The 19,869-nt window shown below is 42.4% G+C and overlaps 1 protein-coding gene across 1 annotated transcript in view; it reads right to left on the bottom strand.

The window, feature by feature from the left end:
- Positions 1-19,869, bottom strand: part of PCSK6 (proprotein convertase subtilisin/kexin type 6) — a 195,625-nt gene that overhangs the window by 47,459 nt on the left and 128,297 nt on the right. Inside the window, exons 12-13 of the mRNA XM_077124015.1 lie at positions 19,673-19,861; positions 15,150-15,286 (exon numbers count right to left, since the gene is read on the bottom strand). Of these exons, the coding sequence (XP_076980130.1) occupies positions 15,150-15,286; positions 19,673-19,861 (326 nt within the window). The remainder of the gene's footprint in view (positions 1-15,149; positions 15,287-19,672; positions 19,862-19,869) is intronic.

The following is a 19,869-nucleotide window of genomic DNA, read 5'->3' as shown; positions in this document are numbered from 1 at the left end:
AGTGACAACAAGGGCAGCCGTGCCAGAGCCCAGCCTGTACCTTGGAGGAGGGTGGAGGAGATGAGGAAACAGAGTGAAGACTGGGGAGGTGAGGCTCTCCACAGGGCAAAAGGTGAAACCCAAGGGCAGCCAAGCTAGAGCTATATGGGGAGGTGCCAGTATGATGTTAATGGAGTAAAGAGCAATCAACATTCCTGCTTTTCTCCATAAGGAGAAAATGGAATTATCATCAGTGATGTTTCAAAAGCACCTACTTCCCTTAATCTCAAAATTCAATGTTTAGCACCTTTACAAGTAAAAGGTAGAATACACTGACAAGTGTATTCTGTTCCAAGGAAGCTGAATCAAGAAATACTCACTGATGCTCTAGGTACTAAGGACAAATGAAGATTATAATCCTAGAGTCTTTAAAAACTCTTATTCATATACATTCTTTCTACATTTGAACCTTACCCAGGGTCAGAGAAGGAGATACTATTATCCTTACCTTACCCGTGCTGAACCAGGGACCGAGAGAGAAGCAGACAGTGACAAGGCTAGCAACTGGCCCAGGTGGAACTCAGACCCACACCTGCCAGCCACGCTGCTCTGAGCTCACCTCACACAAGGCACCAAGGCACAAATCCTGCATGCAGTGCCTTAAACAGACTCCAGGATGTGTGATGTCCTGGTTCTCTCCACAGCACACACTTCCCTTTGCAGCCCAGCTGACCTTCACGTGGTTCAGCTCTGATCTTCAGAACTTGTGCCCCTATAGCTGACTGCAAGTTTTGGCAAACGTACTAAAAATCTGTCTGGACCTCTTTGATCTTGCTTCAGCTTCAACCTTCAGGTCTGTGGGAAGGAGAGGAACAAAGATGGGATTCCACAGAAGGGAGCAGGTGGTGTCAGGTGTACTGGGCTGAGTCCAGAAGAAAGCTGAGATGTGTGGGAACTTCTCAAATGGCTGATCTGGCTCTGAACCTTGGGAAACACATTGACCTGTTCACCAAAGCCACTAAAAGTCAATGCAAACTGTGGCTTATGACTTCTTCACAGAAATTTCAAACTGAGCTGTGGGTTGGCAAATTTTTGTGTGTTTTGCTTGGGAAAAAAAACTGTTGTTTAAAAAGAAGAAAGGAGGAGTAGCGATGTATATACTGAGTTCAGAACTTGAAAGAGATTTCCGTTTCTGTCAGCTAACTGGTATGATAAGCCAAGCTTGCACTCTGTACAGCAACCTTGGATTCTCTGGTTTCCAAATTCCTGGGTCTTCCAGAAGTGGAAGCCAGTTTAATCTTCCTCAAAGGTGCCGAGATAGGGCTCTTCCAGTTACCTCTGGCATGAAACTTTCCTAGAGGGCAAATGGAGCAGTTCCTAAGGGATGGGGGATTAAGTAACCTTCATTTGTAGAGGTGGGGAAGGGCAGGTGCGGGTGGGGATAAGGAGAAGGAGCCTGAGATTTCAAGACATCCTCTTGGGTGCCAGGTTATGCTACACAAGTCCATACCACTGTGCGTTCACAACACGCCAATGAGCGAGTGATTATTTCTTATCAGGTCTCCCAGCCAGGAACAGGAGCAGCTGCTACTGGCATCCAGGTCTTCCTGCTGACATGCTCACACTGTTTTCATCAAATCACATAGTGGCCCAAGTACAGAATAAAACACACACATTCTAATATTTGTTTTGTAATCCCTGGAACTTCTGCTGGTTGGCTTGCTATCATGCTATCTCCTTTCTTTTGTTTTCTTTTATAACTTCTTTGATTCCCAAAAAGATTGAATATCTTTTGTTTACTGGCTTTTTTGTGGTTCTTCTTTCTTTATGAATTGCCTTTTCAGGATCTTTGCCTCTTTTCCTAGTGGGGGTGCTCTGCATATTTCTATTTTTTCTTTTTAATTTTGCACATTTCTTAGGATTATTATTAAGCCTTTATATTAAGGTTCAACATGGTAGAAAGCTCTGTTTGTGATCATATAACCTTAGGGGGTAAGACATTAAAGATAAAGAAGATGTCCACCTGTGTATTGGGATTTTTAAATACTAACCATTGTAATAATTTTTATTCCTTGAAAAAAATGACTGTTTACTACATTGAGAATTCAAACAGTGACTGTTTACTGATTAGCAAGCTTTAGTCAGAAAAAGTGACTGATTTTATTAAATAAGCGATTATGCCAATGGTAATTTGACCTTCACTCCTCTGAGTGGGCTTGGAAAGAAATAAATCAGTGAATTAAGAGCCCCTAGTCGTGATGCAATAGTCCTGGGGAAGGAACCAAGGAGGCTGATTCTATTCAGCTGAAGAAGAGTTGGGGGTTGGGCCAAAGCACTATATAAGGTCTGAGCTTTGGCTATGCATAAAATACAACCCCCTTATATTCATTAACCCCCAGTGTATTCATCCCCAAACACCTCTTGCAGTATATGCATCCCCAAATAAAGACAATCCGCCATCTATGTAATTCCCACTATGCAATGATGTGGTCCAGCCAGCTGGCATTGACTTACAAGGACAAATGATTGCATTTTTAGGAATTCTGCAAGCTGGTTATTAAACATGACCACTGTTGAAATTAAATTATATAAATTTACATTTAATTGAATTCTATTCATAATTATATTAATATTTATATACAATTATGTTTATATAATTTATAATTATTAATTACACTTACATAATTTACCATTAGAAATTATATTTACAAAAAGGTAATCACTCCATAATCATTTTACTACATTTTGTCATTATCTATGCCTTGGGGGCTGTTTTACATCTATTATACCTCAGACAAAGGAAATACTATCTAATTGTGGCTACTACTGCGTATTTCTTCTCCTCCGAACTCCGTGTCACTGTGGGAGCTTGAAATTGGCCATGATGAGAGTATTGCTTTACACATGGAAACTGATAACCACTAAAGATCAGGGCTTGATTTATTACTGATTTTCTAGACTTGAGAAGGTGATGGAGCAAAATGTTAATAATATAGATTATTCAAAAACTATTATCCAATTCAGCCAAGAAGTTGCTCTTGTCATTGACATATGAATGAAGTTCTGACATAGGTCTTTGCTGCTTCTCTGATGAAAACATTAACCAATATACATATCGGAAGAACACTCATTCGTCAATTGTAACCATTAGCTGACTATAGACCAAAAGAGTTTGGCAAAAATCAACAAAAGCATTCTGAGTATCAACCAGCTATATGGAATTTATAATAAAGACTATTGTATATGTTATTACTTTTAATGGTTTTCTACACATTCTTTGTCAGTAAAATTTATAATGTATAAATTTATTCATATGCATAATTTTCCCCAAGAGAGTTGCTTGTTCAACATTTACCAGCTCACTACTGACAATATGGGTTGATGGATGGAAAAATGGGAACAGGTTGGGGTGGCTCAAGTAACACTCAAATAAACAGGCCTCTTAATTACAAAGTAACAGGGTACTTAATTCAACTGTCACATGTAAATGGGATAGAGCAGGAGGCAGCAAAATATGGCCCTAAGATCCAGTCTGCAGCCTGTTTTTGTAAAGTTTTGTTGGGATACAGCCACATCTCCTCATTTCCATACTGTTTCTATGACTGTTTTTGACAGTAGAGTTGAGTAGTTGCCACAGAGACGGAAAAACCTGATATATTTACTTATTTGGCCTTTTGCAGACAACGTTTGGCAATCCCTGGACCAGAGAGAAGTGAAAAAGGCCTTCTGTGAGTTACTCAAGTTTATCCAAAATATTTTACAATATTTTTCTAATTTTAATTTTTTTTTTTTGCCAAACAGAAGTTTCCAATTTTATGAATACAAATCTACCAAGATCATTATTTTCTTTCTAAATGGTTAGCCAAATGTCAATGACTTTTATTCGGCACTTCATTCTTTCCCCACCAATTTGAAATACAGTATTTATTATATCTATGTGACTCTGTTTATGGACTATATTGTCTGTTCCCTGGATTTACCCATTTGTTCTAGCGCCAATGCCACATCATTTTAATTATGATAGCTTAAAAAGGAGGTTTAAATATCTGCATTTACTTTTCTCCAGAATTTCTCTAGCTACTCTCATGCTCATTTTTCCAGATACACATTACAATAATTTGGTCAAGTTTTCCTCACCCTCTTTTAACGTATGGTGATATTGACTGGGACTGTGTTAAAATGAGAGATTTGTGAAGAACAGGTACCAAGATGATACTGAGTCTTACTATGCAGGAAAACAACATACAGTAAAAAAACCCTTAAAAAATCAACATCCATCCATTCTAAATGCCTATTTGTGAAATGCTCTGGTGGTTTAAAAAAAATAAAGAACTGTGCCCAAACCTGCTAATCAAAGTAAAGTCTCAGAAGTCAAGCTGCTTTCACAGAATCTTAGTCCAGGTGAGACAGGACTCACCTGGTCTCAGGTGAGACAGGTCCCAGGCAAAGCAAATCCTAATAGCCCTGACCTGAGTACACAGCAGATGCTCCAGTTCATCAAAGGCATCTGCTAATTTTTATTGTTTCATTTGATTTTTATCTTCTAAGCATAAAATTTTAAATTAAAAAATCCAACCCCAAAAGCTTAAGGTAAGACACATAAAAACCACAGGGCAAAAAAGAATAAATCAGGCTATTGCAATCGATGTGGATGCATCTAGATGGAGGAAGGGTGGGCCTTGGGCACCGCTGGCACTTACTATGAATCCAGGCTCTGCCCTTGCCAGCCAGATGACCTCAGCTAGGCTATGAGGTGTAGTCTGGAATCAATTTTCTCTTCCACAAAATGAGAATAAAAACATTTATATATTAAAAGAAAAAAAAAGAAATGTAACAAAATAAGGTATCAGTGGCTGAGAGAGTTCAAATTGAGCCGAAAAGCTATTCTGGAGGCTACTCTTATGCAAGCTTCAGCTAGATAGTGCTAATTGCCATGGTTTGCCAAATCCCAACCAACACCATTCCTATTAACCCTAAAGAACACCTAGGGTTCTATCTGAGACTCTCCAAAAGTTGCACGCACTGCGATTACTTTCCAGGAACCTACAACCTCCAGATGGGTTCCTAGACCAGATAAGTCCTGAAATCCAGAGAGGCCAGCCTCTCCAAGAACATCAACTAGTTTCAAATTCCTATTCCATATTATTTCTTTTTAAAAATTTATTTATTTTAACTTTTTAAAAACATAACAACATACAAACATGAACATTCTTACCAGATGATCATTCCATTCTTGGTATATAATCAATAGCTCACAATATCATCACATAGTTGTATATTCATCACCATGATCATTTTTTTTAGAACATTTGCATCAATTCAGAAAAAGAAATAAGAAGAAAAAAGAAAAAAACTCATATATATCATACCCCTTACCCCTCCCTCTTATTGACTGCTAGTATTTCCATCTACCCAATATATTTTAGCCTTTATTTCCCCTATTTTTTTCTAAACCCTTACCCCTTCCTTTCATTGATCACTAGTATTTCAATCTACTAAATTTATTTTAACATTTGTTCCCCCTATTATTTATTTATTTTTAAGTCATATATTTTACTCATACCGTAGATAAAAGGAGCATCAGACACAAGGTTTTCACAATCACACAGTCACACTGTGAAAGCTATATCATTAAACAATCATCTTCAAGAAACATGGCTACCGGAGCATAGCTCTACATTTTCGGGCACTTCCCTCCAGCCTCTCCAATATACTTTAACTAAAAAGGTTATATCTATATAATGTGTAAGAATAACCTCCAGGATAACCTCTAGACTCTGTTTGAAATCTCTAAGCCACTGATACTTTATTTTGTCACATTTCTCTCTGCCCGCTTTTGGTTTAGAAGGTTTTCTCAATTCCTTGACCCTGAGTCCCAGCTCATTCTAGGATTTCTGTCCCATGTTGCCAGGAAGGTTTAGACCCCTGGAGTCATGTCCCACATAGAGAGCGGAAGGGCAGTGAGTTTGCTTGTTGTTTTGGCTGAGAGAGAGGCCACACCTGAGCAACAAAAGAGGTTCTCTGGGGGTGATTCTTAGGCCTAATTTTAAGTAAGATTAACTATCCCTTGCAGGCCTATTCCATACTATTGACATCTTTTTCCAACATGAAGAAGTTAGAATGGGCTTAGCCCAAATATTCCTAAAGGCTGGGAGAAGGAGGAGTTATAATGAGAAGGTAAGATTTAACAAATGAATATGACTGCTGAATGATACTGATATTTTTTTTAGTTTCTAGTGTCATGGAGCAGTTGGAAGGAAAAACCTGAAATTGTAGAACTGTAACCCATACCAAACTCTGAAATCTATCCTATAACCACTTGTTACAATGTGCTTTGAGTATTATTGCTTTTTTGTACATATGTTATATTTCACAACTAAAAAAAGTTAAGGTGGTGAATATAACACTCAGCAACTCATAGTTACCACTTCATTTCAGAGGAGAGAACTGAGTGGAAATGACCTGTCCAGAGTCACTGTTAGCAAGTGGCAGAATAAGGTTCTTCTCTGTGGGCTGGCTCATAGCGCAACTACTATGCCACCCTGATTCTTTAAAAACAAGCAAATGTAGACACACACATACCCATACCCACAGACATATTTCCCAAATTTTACACACACATGAATATACAAAAGGTACCCCCCACATACATGCACATACATACACACACATATACCCACACACATATACAACACACATCTAAGTACACACACACATACATACACGAGAGGACATAATCCACACACACACACACACACACACACACACATTTGTACTCTGCCTTATTCCTAGATAAAGATGGAATGTCTAGAGGAAAGCTAGCTCAAACATAAAGAAAAGAGACTAGTTCTCCACAGTGAGTATTTCTTCTCACAAGTATATGGAGAATGGAGGTCTATTTTCTCTAAAGCAACTAAATCACTGTCATTTCATTTAATTGTGACTCAACATAAATATCTATGTTAGTCTTTCATTATTACCTCTTCAAAAGAGATGGTCTCTATACATGTTTTTTTTTGGCTGGGTTGTTCCCATGGAGATGTGACCCAGCCAATTGTGGGTGGTAACTTTTTCCTTAACTTTTTTATTACAGAATATAACATATACACAAAGCAAAGAAAGAAAAAAGCAATCGTTTTCAAAGCACTCTTCAACAAGTAGTTACAGGATGGATCCCAGAGTTTGTCATGGGCTACCACATTATCCTCTCAGATTTTTCCTTCTAGCTGCTCCAGAACATTGGAGGCTAGAAGGAATAAATATATTTTTTTATCATTGCAATCGACTTTTTTTCTTTTTGTGTGTGTGTGAAAAATAACATATATACAAAAAAGCAATAAATATCAAAGCACAGTACAACAATTAGTTGTAGAACAGATTTTAGAGTTTGGTATGGTTTACAATTCCACAATTTTAGGTTTTTACTTTTACCTGGTCTAAGATACTGGAGACTAAAAGAGATATCAATACGATGATTCAGCAATCATACTCGTTTGTTAAACCCTACTACCTTCTCTGTATAACTAAAAAACTTTCCATCATGGAAATTTCCAAATAAACACCAAATAGCGAAAACAGTACAATGAATTCCCACATCCCTTTCACACAGTTCAATGACCCACAACATTTTCCAATCTTGTTCCTCCCAACTCCATCTGCCCCCTGGGCTATTTTAAAGCCAATTCTTAGAGATCATAACAGTTCACTTGTAAATAATACCATATGTACCACAATCCATAAGAACTTCTATTTTCATAAACTACAATTATCATATCTACCCAAAATATTAATTCCTGATCATCTATGAGTCCATTTAAGATTACCTGATGCTATACTGATTTTTCACAATGAGATACCAAATTAACACTCAGTGCCTGATGGAGAATATGTAAGCACTAATTATTATCCTATCCCTCTCTTGTCCTTTTGATTAGGGTTCTTCCTTAGATCAGCAGGAGTCTGGAAATAATGCTGTCGAGACCAAGAAAAGCATAGCATATGTGGTTTGCTGTCCTTTTGAAAAGAGAGGAAAGATCGGAGGAAAAAGAGAAGTTTTAATCAAGGAGGAAAAGCAAATTCTTGGAGTTCAAGAGAATGACATAATTGTTTTTTAAATGTCATCAATTGTCTCAGGCTGCTATTTACTACCATGTGTATACCCAACGTGTAAAAATAAAACCTGCTGGAGCCACAAAACAAGATACATTGTTGTGCTGACTGCAGACAAAGGACTGGAAAGCATGCATGGTTATGTTTCCCATTTAAAGGATGGTGTGTCATAGTTTCTTCTCCTTCCTGAAAGAACAGGCCATCGTGGACATGTAGACTGGGTCAGGAAGTTTGGGCATCTCCACGGAGGCGTGATACCCCCTGAGCTCTGACGTATGCCAACCCAGCACATCAGGTTTTCAGTTGTTGTGTAGTCAGGGAAAAAAGCCTCATCTAATGAATGACAAAAGGACCAAGCAGACAGCCCTGGGGCCATGCTCCTACTGAAAGCCCTGCCAGAATTCATTCCGTCTTTCTTCCAGCTTATGGAAGAAAGCCCCAGGCAGTCCTTGGCTTGTACCGCCTTACTCTGATCTTTGCCTCCATCTTTACATAGCCGTCTTCTCCTTGCGAGTCTCTGCATTCACAAGGCATTCTCCCTTCTGTCTGTCTGTGTCCAATCCTCCCCTCTCATAAGGACACTGGTCACTGGATTAGGGCCTGTTCTAATCCAATATGACCTTACCTTAACTTTTTTGCATTTATGGGGGAACACGATTCAACCCATAACAGTAGACTCATGAGCACTGTGGATGGAAGCTTTCTAAATGCAGCCATGTTTCTCCAAGCCATGTTCTGCAGGATGGGGACTTCATTCCTTGCTCTGCCCTGTGCTATGCCTCCAGGTTCCCTGCCTGGTGGCCTTGCATGGCTCTCAGGTCCCCTCCCTGGAAAGCCCATGGCATGGCTGGCTGGGATGGGCTCTTAGGATCGGCTCAGGCTGCTGTGGGAGCTGCCTCTCAGCACATGGGCTTCCCTGCCAAGCTCCCCCATCCCATCCCTGCATGTGCTCAGGCCTGCTTCCCCAGGGTGAGGGTACAGGGCAGGAACATGGCCTTGTGTCCTGGAGTCCTCAGGACTTAGTGTTCACTAGAGTCTAGTAGAGAAGTTTGCTGAATGCAGCAATGAATGAAAGGTAACCTGCAAATACAATAAGGCTATGAAGCAGGTTTTGCACTTACTTAGGTTCCTAAACTGCCTCTGGGAGATGGGTCATTGGAGAAGAAAACATGCCCTTTCCTTGTTCTAGGAATGGAAGAGGAAAATGCATGATTAACGTGCACCTCAATTAAAAAAAAAGGGTTTAAAATAAATTACATAAACCAAGTCCAATCTGAGAGCAGACTGAGTATTATTCGAGTTAGCCTATCATTCAGAACATTTAATTACTTAATAAGCCCAAGTCTTAGCTGAGATTTTAAGGCATTTTTATACGACACCACTGCAAATGCGTTTTTTTTTTCTTTTAAAGCAATTAAGTTGCAGAGATTTGAGGGAGATTGAAATGAACCTCACAGAAATGTGGCGCGGGTTCTCTGGAGTCACCGCGCAGGAACACGCACAGTCTTGCTCTCCCTGGAAGGTGGGCCTGTGTGTTTCTGCACTTCCCTGCTGCGAGGAGACCAGGGCGCTTACAGGCCACCATGACCGGACTGCAGGAAGGTAGATGAAATCACACACTCGGCACCCACAGAGCCCACAGATGGCACCTGGGCTCTGGACGTTGGGATTTGGGGATTGCGGCTGGGGGTGGGGATGGGGGGAGGCCCAGGTCATCCCGGTATCACCTTCCCAGGCTGGAGGTCCCCAGCAGACACCACTAGAATGGCCTAGATGCTCCAGTGTTGGGATGGTCCTGCTTTGCAAGGCAGATTGTTGGCTATGGGACAGTTTGCTCCTTCCTTCCCTCTCTCCCCACTCCTTCCTTTCTCCCTATGGCAGATGAGTTATATATAGCCCAGAGAAAAAACCATGCTTCTGATCTTAACTCACATTCCTGTGGGTGTAAATAGGGCCTTCTAAAGATGTTGTTTTTAGTTAGGCCATGGCTCAGCGGAATCAGGATGGGCCTGAATCCTAGTTCTGGAGCCTGATGAAGAGAAGGCTACTGGGAAGAGCCAGAAGAGAAAGGCAAGGAGATGACCATGTGGTGGGAAAGCCAAGGAACCCAAGGGCTGCAGGTGGGCTAAAATGCTACCAACACCAGGGGAAGCAAGCCTTCTTGACTCCAAAAGTAGGAGCCAATAAATTCCTGTTATTGTGCCAATCTATTGTGTGATATGTGTCATAGCAGCTTGGGAACTAAGACCCTACCTCCCTCCTTCTCACTGTGAAATACATCATGCATACAGAATCATGTAACAACGTCTGTGGGTTTAACGCACCTCCTCACCCAGGCGTCTCCTAGCATGCCGCTTCACCCACCCAGTGGCCCCTGAGCATGTTCCCAGCACTTTGCTTCAGCTTGCTGGGAGGCTTATGTCTACTGCACAAGGTACCCTCTGCTTTAGTGAACTTTTTTTGGAGACACAACACAGCAAAGCATCCTCCTCAAAGCAATCTTCTAACCTTCTCTGCTTCATGGAGTTTTTAAAGAGTTCTTTCTGGGTCCCACTAATTTCTCAAAGTGCTCCTTCTACTGAAGCCTGACTCGGAGAAAGCATCCTCATGGTGGGCCTGGCCTCAAAGGCAAGGAAGGGCCCTGGCATCTGGGGGTGGATGCAGACCTGCCCTGGAGGAAGGAGAGCTGGGGTAGGGCACCATCATAGATGCACATCTCAGCCTGCACCCTGGTATCCCCTGCAGGCCAGGCTCCTGGAGGCCTCACAGCTTCATGGGTAATCCTCCATCATCTATCCCCAGCTTGGGGCCCAGGCAGCATGGGCAATCAAAGATTCCCATCTCCAGGTGGCAGGCCAGAGAAGAACAGATGATTTGAGGGCATGAGTTGACACTTCATTTTATAAAAAGCAAAGGGAGAGCAACACCCTTTTGCCCAGTCTCTATATCTATTTCTGTCCTACTTAAGGGAAAAAACAAAAAACAAAAACAAATCAACATAGGGGATGGTCCAAAAATTTGGAAGGCCTTAAAACAGACTCTTTTTAATCCCTTTCCCATCCTGCCCAGCCCCAAGTCACCACTTGCTCTTCTGAATTCTGAGGCACATCTCCGGATTTCTGGTTCTTTGGGGCCTTTGGCATGCTACTATGGGTTCCTGCAAGCTGCAATGTTCCCGACTGGCCTGTTGGCTCTTAAGAGGCAGAGCCTGTGTGTCCCCTATCCCCTACCTCCATGGTTTCTGGCTCCTACAAACATCCATCAAATGAATGACTCTTAGTACATGTAGAGCCCTTCCTCGGTGACATTCCAGGGGCATCTGGAGGCTGAAGGGGGCTGATCACAGATCAACCTCAAAAGCACTAGGTCAACATACCAACCAAAGAAATGGTTGCTTTGCCTTTGTTCTAGACCCTTCCATAGTTCTGGGCCCGGAGATGACTTCACTCCATCAGCTGCTCAACTTACTCAGCATCTCACCCTTGAATGATGGGAACAATGGGCAGCAGAGGATGTCACCAAGACTTTATTGTGACATAAGCATCATTGTGGGGGGGGGGGCGGGGTCTGATGGATCTTCCCTACTGAGGGAAACTTGATGGAATCCATGACTCTTGGGGAGGAAGCACAAGCCCTGGCTGTGCTGAGCAGGCAGCAGACAGATTGGAATATGTCTTTGCCTTGCAGAGAAGAAGGGCTGATTGTAAGTCAACAGCGGAAGGCATCTGCCTGTGCTTGATGGTTCTGGCAAAGAAGGTGCCAAGGAGAGGCAGCTTTCTACAGGTTCAAGCTTGAGCGGAATGAACTGACCCCAGCGGCTGGCACCAGAATGTGCAGATTCTTCGTGACAACAGTGAAGAATGATGTTCATCCCCCAAATTCCAGTAAGCACAGAATTTCAAAGCTAAAAGTTACTATGAGATGTTGTTTCTTATCCCTGGTCCCATCTGTTCCAAAACAAAGGCCCATGCTCTAACCGTGTCCGAGGATGGGGACTGGCCTGTTTTAGGACCTAATTTGGACCACCTCAGGAAGTAACCCCTGTATTCACTAAGCCCATTTCCTCTGCAGCAGGTTACAAAAATTCCCAACTGTATTAACTACAGAAAGATCTACCCTGTACCTTCCCAGGAGCTTGGAAGGAGCTGGAAGGTGAGGTTTCAGATAGCAATCATGTTAATTAAAGAAGATAAGTTCAGAGGTGGGGAGCACTGAACGGGGGGAAACAGGAAGCTGATGTGACATGAGTGGCTGGGTGGGAAGGGATGTAGGGGGTATACAGGTGTATGCCATTGGAACCCCAAAGCTCACAGAGAATATGCACCCAGAAGGCTCCAAACATTTGTTGAATTGTTGTTATATAAACAGATTTCCTTCCTGCATTTAAGCACTGGAAGGCCCCAGTGTGCTCTTGTCCGTGCCCATGGCTTTCAAGACCAGTTGTTTGTTGACAATTCTTCAATGTACATTTCTGGTCCACACCTCTTCCCCGAACTCCAGGTTCACATCTTAATCCGGATTTGTAATCGGCATCTGCCATTCAACCCATCCAAACAGAGCTGCTGATGTTCTCTCCACACCTGATTCCCCTGCGGTGTTCCTGATTACAGGATCAGGATTCTTCCTGGGCTCTGGACAAAATTTTGAAGTCATCGATGCCCACATCTGATTCCTCAACAAATCCTATAGACTATACCTTCACATTACCTTCAGAACCTTACTACTTTGCATCCTGCACCACGACCAGCCTGATCTGAGCCGCCATCAGCTTGTCTGGATTATTGCAATGGTTCACTGGGTTTTGCCAGTGACTACAGGATAAGATGGGATTATTTTCCTGTTTTTTTTTTTTTTTTTCATAGTTGTACTCTCACCACTTAGATCAGTACCTGGCTCAGAGTAAGCATTCAATGAATACTAAACAAATAAATTATCAATTATTACTAAAAAAGAGAGCTATGAAAGGGTGCAAGGATTATCAGAGGAATAAACAATTGAAAATAAGATAAGGAAAAGCATTCTATTCACAGTATCATCAAGAAGAATAAAATACTTAGGAATAAACTTAACCAAGGAAATGTTAGACTTGTACACTGAAAACTATAAAACATGGTTCAAAGAAATTTAAATATAAATGGAGAGCATCCTGTGTTAATAGATTGGAAGATTTAATGTTGTTAAGATGGCAATATTCCTCATATCAATGTATAGATTCAATGCAATTCCTATCAAAATTCCAAGTATCTTTTTTTGCAGAAATGAACAGTTGATCCTAAAGTTCATATGGAATTTCAAAGGACCAAGAATTGATAAAACAACCTTGAAAAAGAAGAATGAAATTTGAAAACTCATGCTTCCTAATTTCAAAACTTACTACAAAGCTACAGAAATCAAAACAGTATAACACTGGCACAAGTACAGATATATAGCCAGTGGAATAGAACTGAGAGTCCAGAAATAAATCCATACATCTATGACCAATCTATTTTTTTTTTTTTTTTTTTTTTTTTTTTTTTAAAGGAAAGACAGAGAGAAGGAAGGAAGGATAGAAGGAAGGAAGGAAGGAAGAAAGGGAAACATTTTTAAACATTTTCTTGTTTTATTGTATTCTGTTTCTCCGTTTTTTGTTACATGGGCTGGGGCCGGGAATCGAACCGAGGTCCTCCGGCATAGCAGGCAAGCACTTTGCCCGCTGAGCCACCGCGGCCCACCCCAACCAATCTATTTTTGATAAGAGTGCCAAGACCGTTGAATAGGGAAAGAATAGTCTTTTCAACAAATGGTGACAGGACTACTAGAAATTCATAAGCAAACAAAAAATAAAGAACTTTTTTTGGACTTTTACCTCATACCATATAAAAAATTCATTCAAAATGGATCAAAAATTTATATGTAAAAGCTAAAATATAATAATTATACAATTTATTAAATATGACACCTAAAGCACAACCAGCAACAGAAAAAAACAATCTCATCAAAATTAAAAACTTTTGTGTATCAAAGAACATTATAATGAAAGTGAAAAGACAACCCATTGAATAGGAGAAAATATTTGCCAATCATGTACCTGATAAGGGTCTAATAACTTGAATATATAAACCTTACAACTCAACAACAAATGAAAATCCATTTTAAAAATGGGCAAAGGATTTGAATAGACATGTTTCCAATGAAGATACAAAACTAACCAAAAAAGCACATGAGAAAATGCTCAACATCATTAGCCACTAGGGAAATATAAATCAAAACCACAATGAGAAACCATTTCACATTCACAAGGATGGCTATAATTAAAAACAAACTGTCATTTGTCAATACCAAATGACAAATGTTGGTGGAAATGTGGTGAAATTGGAACCCTTATACTACCAGTAGAAATGTAAAATACTACAGACACTATGGAAACAGTCTGGTGGTTCCTTAAATAAACATTGAATATGACCCAGAAATTCTGCCTTGTTTGTTCAAACAAAAACTTTTACAGGAATGTTCATAGCAGTTTTTCACAATAGCCAAAAGGTGGAAACAACCAAACGGTTATCAACTGATGAGGAGATAAAATGTAGCATATTCATACAATAGAATATTATTCCAGTGTAAAAAGAAATGAAGTTCTAGCATACATAACAATATGAATAGACTCTGAAAATAGTGTGCTAGAAAGAAGCCAAACACAAAAGGCCATACATTTCATGATTCTGTTTATGAGAAATGTTCAGAACAGACAAATCCATAGAAACAAAAAGTAGATTAGTGGTTTCCAGGGGCTGGAGGTTAAGGGAAATGGGGAATGAATGCTTAATAGGTTCAGAGTTTCCCTTTGTGGTGATACAAATGTTCTGGAATTAGATAGTGCTAATGGTTGCAAAGCCATGTGAATGCACAAACAGCACTGAATTGCATACATTTCCAAGGTCAAAATGGTGATGTTTATGTTATTTGAATTTTACCATCATTAAAATAAAAAGGATTACCAGAGATGCTACAGTTCAATAAAAGCCCAGAGTTAACAGAAGGATTGAAATAGCAAAATTGCCATGAAATTCTTGTCAGCTACTGACCTTGTTTCTCTGGGTTGCGGACTTGGGATGGCATGTCTAAGATTTCCAAGGTCCATTCCCCTTCAGCCTTTTCTCCCCAGCAGTGGACAGTCATGAACTCCCAGTTTGTAAAGCCTTCATTTGAGGGATCCAGCAATCTACAATTGGATATGAGGGGGTCAGAAACAAGTCTCCTGCAATGAGTGGTGGTGGTGGTCAGGGGTGCAATGGCTCTCTCCTGCCCCAACATTCCATTCCACCTCAGAGGATCTGCCAATCTGGGTGACGTGCACTGTAAGGGCAGCAGTTGTTGGCAGTGATGAGTAGGACAGAAGGTGCTTGGCCCTCAGCTGACATGAGGGAGAAGGGTGTAGGTAGGATGCTGAATGTCTGCAAACTCTCCCTCCCCACCCTGGGTTGCTACAGCCTTGGCCAGCAGAGTTTCAACTCTGTTATCTTATTGGATCTCCCTAGACTTACACATGTTCAAGATATAAAAAAAAATCAGTCAACAGGGGGTGGGTGAGGGTTCTTCCTCCTTCCCCATTTATAGATTGTAGATTGTTGCATGGCTTGCTGCAGGTTCAAGGCCAGTGACTAGCTGAGCTGGGACTCAGCTGGGAACATTCTGACTCATGGTCCTGGGCAGATCATGTGTCAGCTTGGCCAGGTTACTATTGTGAGGATATTTCATTAGAGGGATTTAAATTACTGGTTAGTTGATTGCATCTATGGCTGATTATATCTACAATCAACAAAGGAGACTGCCTTCAGCACTGAGAAGTGTCTCCTCTTCCAATTAGTTGTAGGCCTTTAGGCAAGAACTGATGATTTCTGCAGTCAGAAAGAATTTCTAACCCTCCTTCAGTCAGCCAGTTTCTCCTGGGGAATTCAACATTCCTTCATCTGAACTTCCAACTTAAGGCTTTTTCTGGGGAAATCAGTATCATCTTCATCAAATTTCTAAATGTTCAGCCTGCCCTATGGAATTTAGACTTGCCAATCCTCATGGTTGTGTGAGCCAACTTCTACAGTAAATGTATTAAAATTTACATCTATCTATCTATCTATCTATCTATCTATCTATCTATCCATCCATCCATCCATCCATCCATCCATCCATCCATCCATCCATCCATCCACCCACCCACCCACCCTCCATCCACCCATCCATCCATCTTGTCAGTTCTGTTTCTCTGGAGAACTCTGACTAACATTCCATCACCAGCTGAGTGCCCTCCATCCTGTCACATCCTACAGAAAGTAGCTGGTCCCTTTCTACCTTAGGAACAATCTTATCTGAGCCCATGACCCCAATGTCTGGATACCCAAACGCACACAGTAGCTGGGCTACAAGACCTTCCCTTTAAGCCAAAATGGTGTTCACAAAGGAAGCCTTTAAAATGTTTGTTTGCAGAATGAGTGAAACTTTCTAATCTGTTTTAGGACCAGCTCTTGTGTACTGTCCTCCGTAAGGTACGATGGAAGAAAAATGAACAATTACTCAGACTTAAAACTTGGGAAGTTTTATCCCTTAATCTCTGGGACTAACAGGTTCCAACAGTTGTGTCTGTTGGACGACAGAGGACTGGGCTGTTTTCCAAGACCTGCGGATAGCCCACCTGGCTTGGAGGAGGTACCCTTGGGCGTGGTGATGGATGGGTAGAGATAAGAAGGAAGCTTCCCTGCCCTCAATAAAGCCCCACTTGCAGGTTTCATTGAAGCTCCCTTTGTCCTTTCAGATTGGAAGATCCTTCCTAAGTCTACCCACAAGCCCTGGGACTTTAGTTTCATTTCACTTTCTCATGTTTGGTTAACAGCAGAAATAGGAAGCAACTAATCCACACTCTCTCTCTCCTGACACCCAGGGCCCTCCTTAATCTTCTTTCCTTAGAAGAAACAATTCTAGGTTCTCTTCCTTCTTCAGGGTCTAATTTTCCAACTCTATTTCAGAATAAAAATTTTGAAATGTAAGGGGTCTTAATTTTTCATCAGAAATTAAAATACATAAGCTTCATGTGATAGATGATTTAATTTTGACAAGGGATTCTCTGAACATCCGATGTATAAAAATGTTCATTGCAGGAACATCCTTTGCATGGAGATAGCAGGGTAAAAAAAAAATGATAAAGAAAAGAAACAAAAAAAATCCTACACTTTCTTCTAAGAAAGAATCAGGATCCAGGGTGTTCTTCACAAACAATGCCAGACTGAAACCAACACAGTGGGGCAGGAGCAAGCACAAACTGTCTTTTAAATGCTGAGGTACTTTTAGGGATTCCTAAATTATCCTTCGTGAAAAACTCTGGCAACCTGAAAAAGCTGCAGAATTAAGTAAAATGGGAAAATAAAGCAGAAAGTAACAGACACTAAAAACACCAACCCCAGGTGTCATCACAAAATCTGCCTTGGAAAGAACAAATTCCTAACACTCAGGTGACTGCCTAGAAGCCCTGGGGCATTTTTTCAAGTCCTTGATGGCACAGGTATAGCATTACCTGGCAAAAGGGGGCCTCCAAATAAACCTGGAGAAACTTGCTCTGCTCTCTGCCATCACAAGGGGCTCAAACACTGGGCTGGGATGCAAGAGTGGAAGAAGGGAAGGAAAACAAGGAGTAGGAGGGTTGGGGTGGGGCTTGCTGGTCGGCTGGCCGGATGCCTGCCTCAAGGACTGTATCATGCATTTCCACTAATCACATTCAATTCCTATAACACTCCTAAATATTATATATGATCCTGGGGCCGGAAGAGGTGAAGGATCTGGAGGTGAGCTCACGCCTCTTAGCTCCAAAGCCCATGTCCTTTTTGGTTGCTGCTGACTGGTCCCTCAGCCTCATTGCAGGTTCTCGGTCAGCTCAGCCGCCATGTTCCTCCTGGCTCTGCTCTTGGTTCTGAGTCAGGGCCACTCAAGGTGTCCAGTCTGGGGCTGATGGGCGACTCTAGGAGGTGACCAGGGAACCAGGACTGGCTCCTTGCTGGGAGAAAACAGGGGCCATGCGGCATACCAAGGCTGACTGCCCGTTTACTCAGCTCTAGCCTGGGTAGGTCCAGTATTGAGAGAGCCTCTGATTTTTTTTGTAAATGCAAGAAATTTGGACATGTAGACAAAATCTCTAAAAATTACACTTTTTAGAAAACCCAAGGAGCAAAATAACAGCAATCTTTGGCTTGCTTTGAAGGTTTCAAATGCTATGCTCTCGATGGTCTCCTCTGGCCTGAGAGACACACAGCTGGGACTACCCCTAGGAGAGGGTGGATACCCCCCAGTGGTATTCCTGTGGCACCTGACCGGGGCTGAGCTTGGCACCCAGGTTCTTGGAAGTCATGGAGTCAAGTCACAGGGGGGATTTCCAGGTGGCTCAGAGGACAAGTGCAGTGCCTGGGTCACGGCCTACTGCCCTTCCACGGCCGCTGGGTCAGCCTCTCCATCTTCATGTCGGGGTAAGAACAGGGGCAGATCCTGCCTGGCCCTGTTCAGGCACTTTTCACTTGACTCCCCTGATCCTGAATTGCCATGGCTCCCTGGAGCCCAAATAAGGGTTACAGCCTCGGGCAGGTGACACAGATGAACCAGATGGGCCGAGTGTGGGAAGCAGGACTGCTGCAGGCCTGGTCTTGGGGTACAGCCTGCAGGGGACAGCATGGGGGTGGGGTGGGAACCCAGGGTTGCCAGTTCTTCCAGTTTTCAAGAGAAGCTGGAAATACTGATTTGTCTGGTAAACCTTTTTGCTCTTTCTGTCTCCTAGCTAGAAGAAGAGGGGCCCCAGGTCTTCCCCAGCCCTCCCAGCCACCAACGTTTCTTCCCCTGAGCTCCCACAGATCTCTTCATTCTAATTCCTTGTAAGTCATAGCCGTGCATCAAAACATTTCCTCTTGTTTCTAAATCTATTGAAGAATCGTCTCCATGGCCTTCCACGGCACCCCGTGTGAAGCTTCGTCACCCAGGTTCTGTTCCGAGGTTTCTGGTAAATGTGGGTGCATTTCCTGCATTAAGGCACAAAGTGCAGCCCCTGGCCACCCCTTTTCCATCCCGACCCCCGCAGGTGACTTCACAGAGCAGGGCCTCACCCAGCTCAGGTCTCAGCACAGGGAACTAAGGGCAGAAGAAGCTCTAAAAGAGAAAATAATGCTTCTTGTGATAAACACCCTCATTTAAAATTTTAAATGGATCTGATGAAACATAACCTTAAATGCACATGTAAAAGCAACAAAGCACAGGCAGAATTCCATAAATCTCCCCATTCAGTCACAAAAGGAAAGAGAGAAACAGGCACCTTCCTTGCTTCTGCCTCCAAACGAAAATCTTCCAGGTTAAAAAGGGCCCCAACTATTTCAAAGGGAAGGTGTCTGGGGCTGTTTCGCAGGCTGCTTGAGGTCTATATAGGTGGGGGTGTCTCCAAAAGGAAGCTGTCGCTCCCTAATGTGCCAGGGAGCCTGCTGAATTGGGCTTGGGGTGCTCAGCAGGGACCCCGAGACCTTGACAGGGTTGGGGGGGGCAACCCCAGGGAGCGCAGGCTCCGCCCCTCCATGCGGCCTGGCCTTACCTCTTGGCCAGAAGCTGTGACTTGGTTCCCGCGGGAGAGACGAGGTGGATCTGCAGGTCGCCCCGGCGCGGGTGGACGATGGAGATGCGCGCCACCACGTGCTCCAGGTAGACCACGCGCTGGTCAGAGCGGTCCGCGCAGGCGCTGGTCAGCGTGGCCGTGCGGAACGTCTGCACCACGGGGATGCTCCTGGGGGG

Source organism: Tamandua tetradactyla, chromosome 12 (genome assembly GCF_023851605.1).
Source record: "Tamandua tetradactyla isolate mTamTet1 chromosome 12, mTamTet1.pri, whole genome shotgun sequence".
NCBI lineage: Eukaryota > Metazoa > Chordata > Mammalia > Pilosa > Myrmecophagidae > Tamandua > Tamandua tetradactyla.
This window is presented reverse-complemented; position numbering and strand designations above follow the sequence as displayed.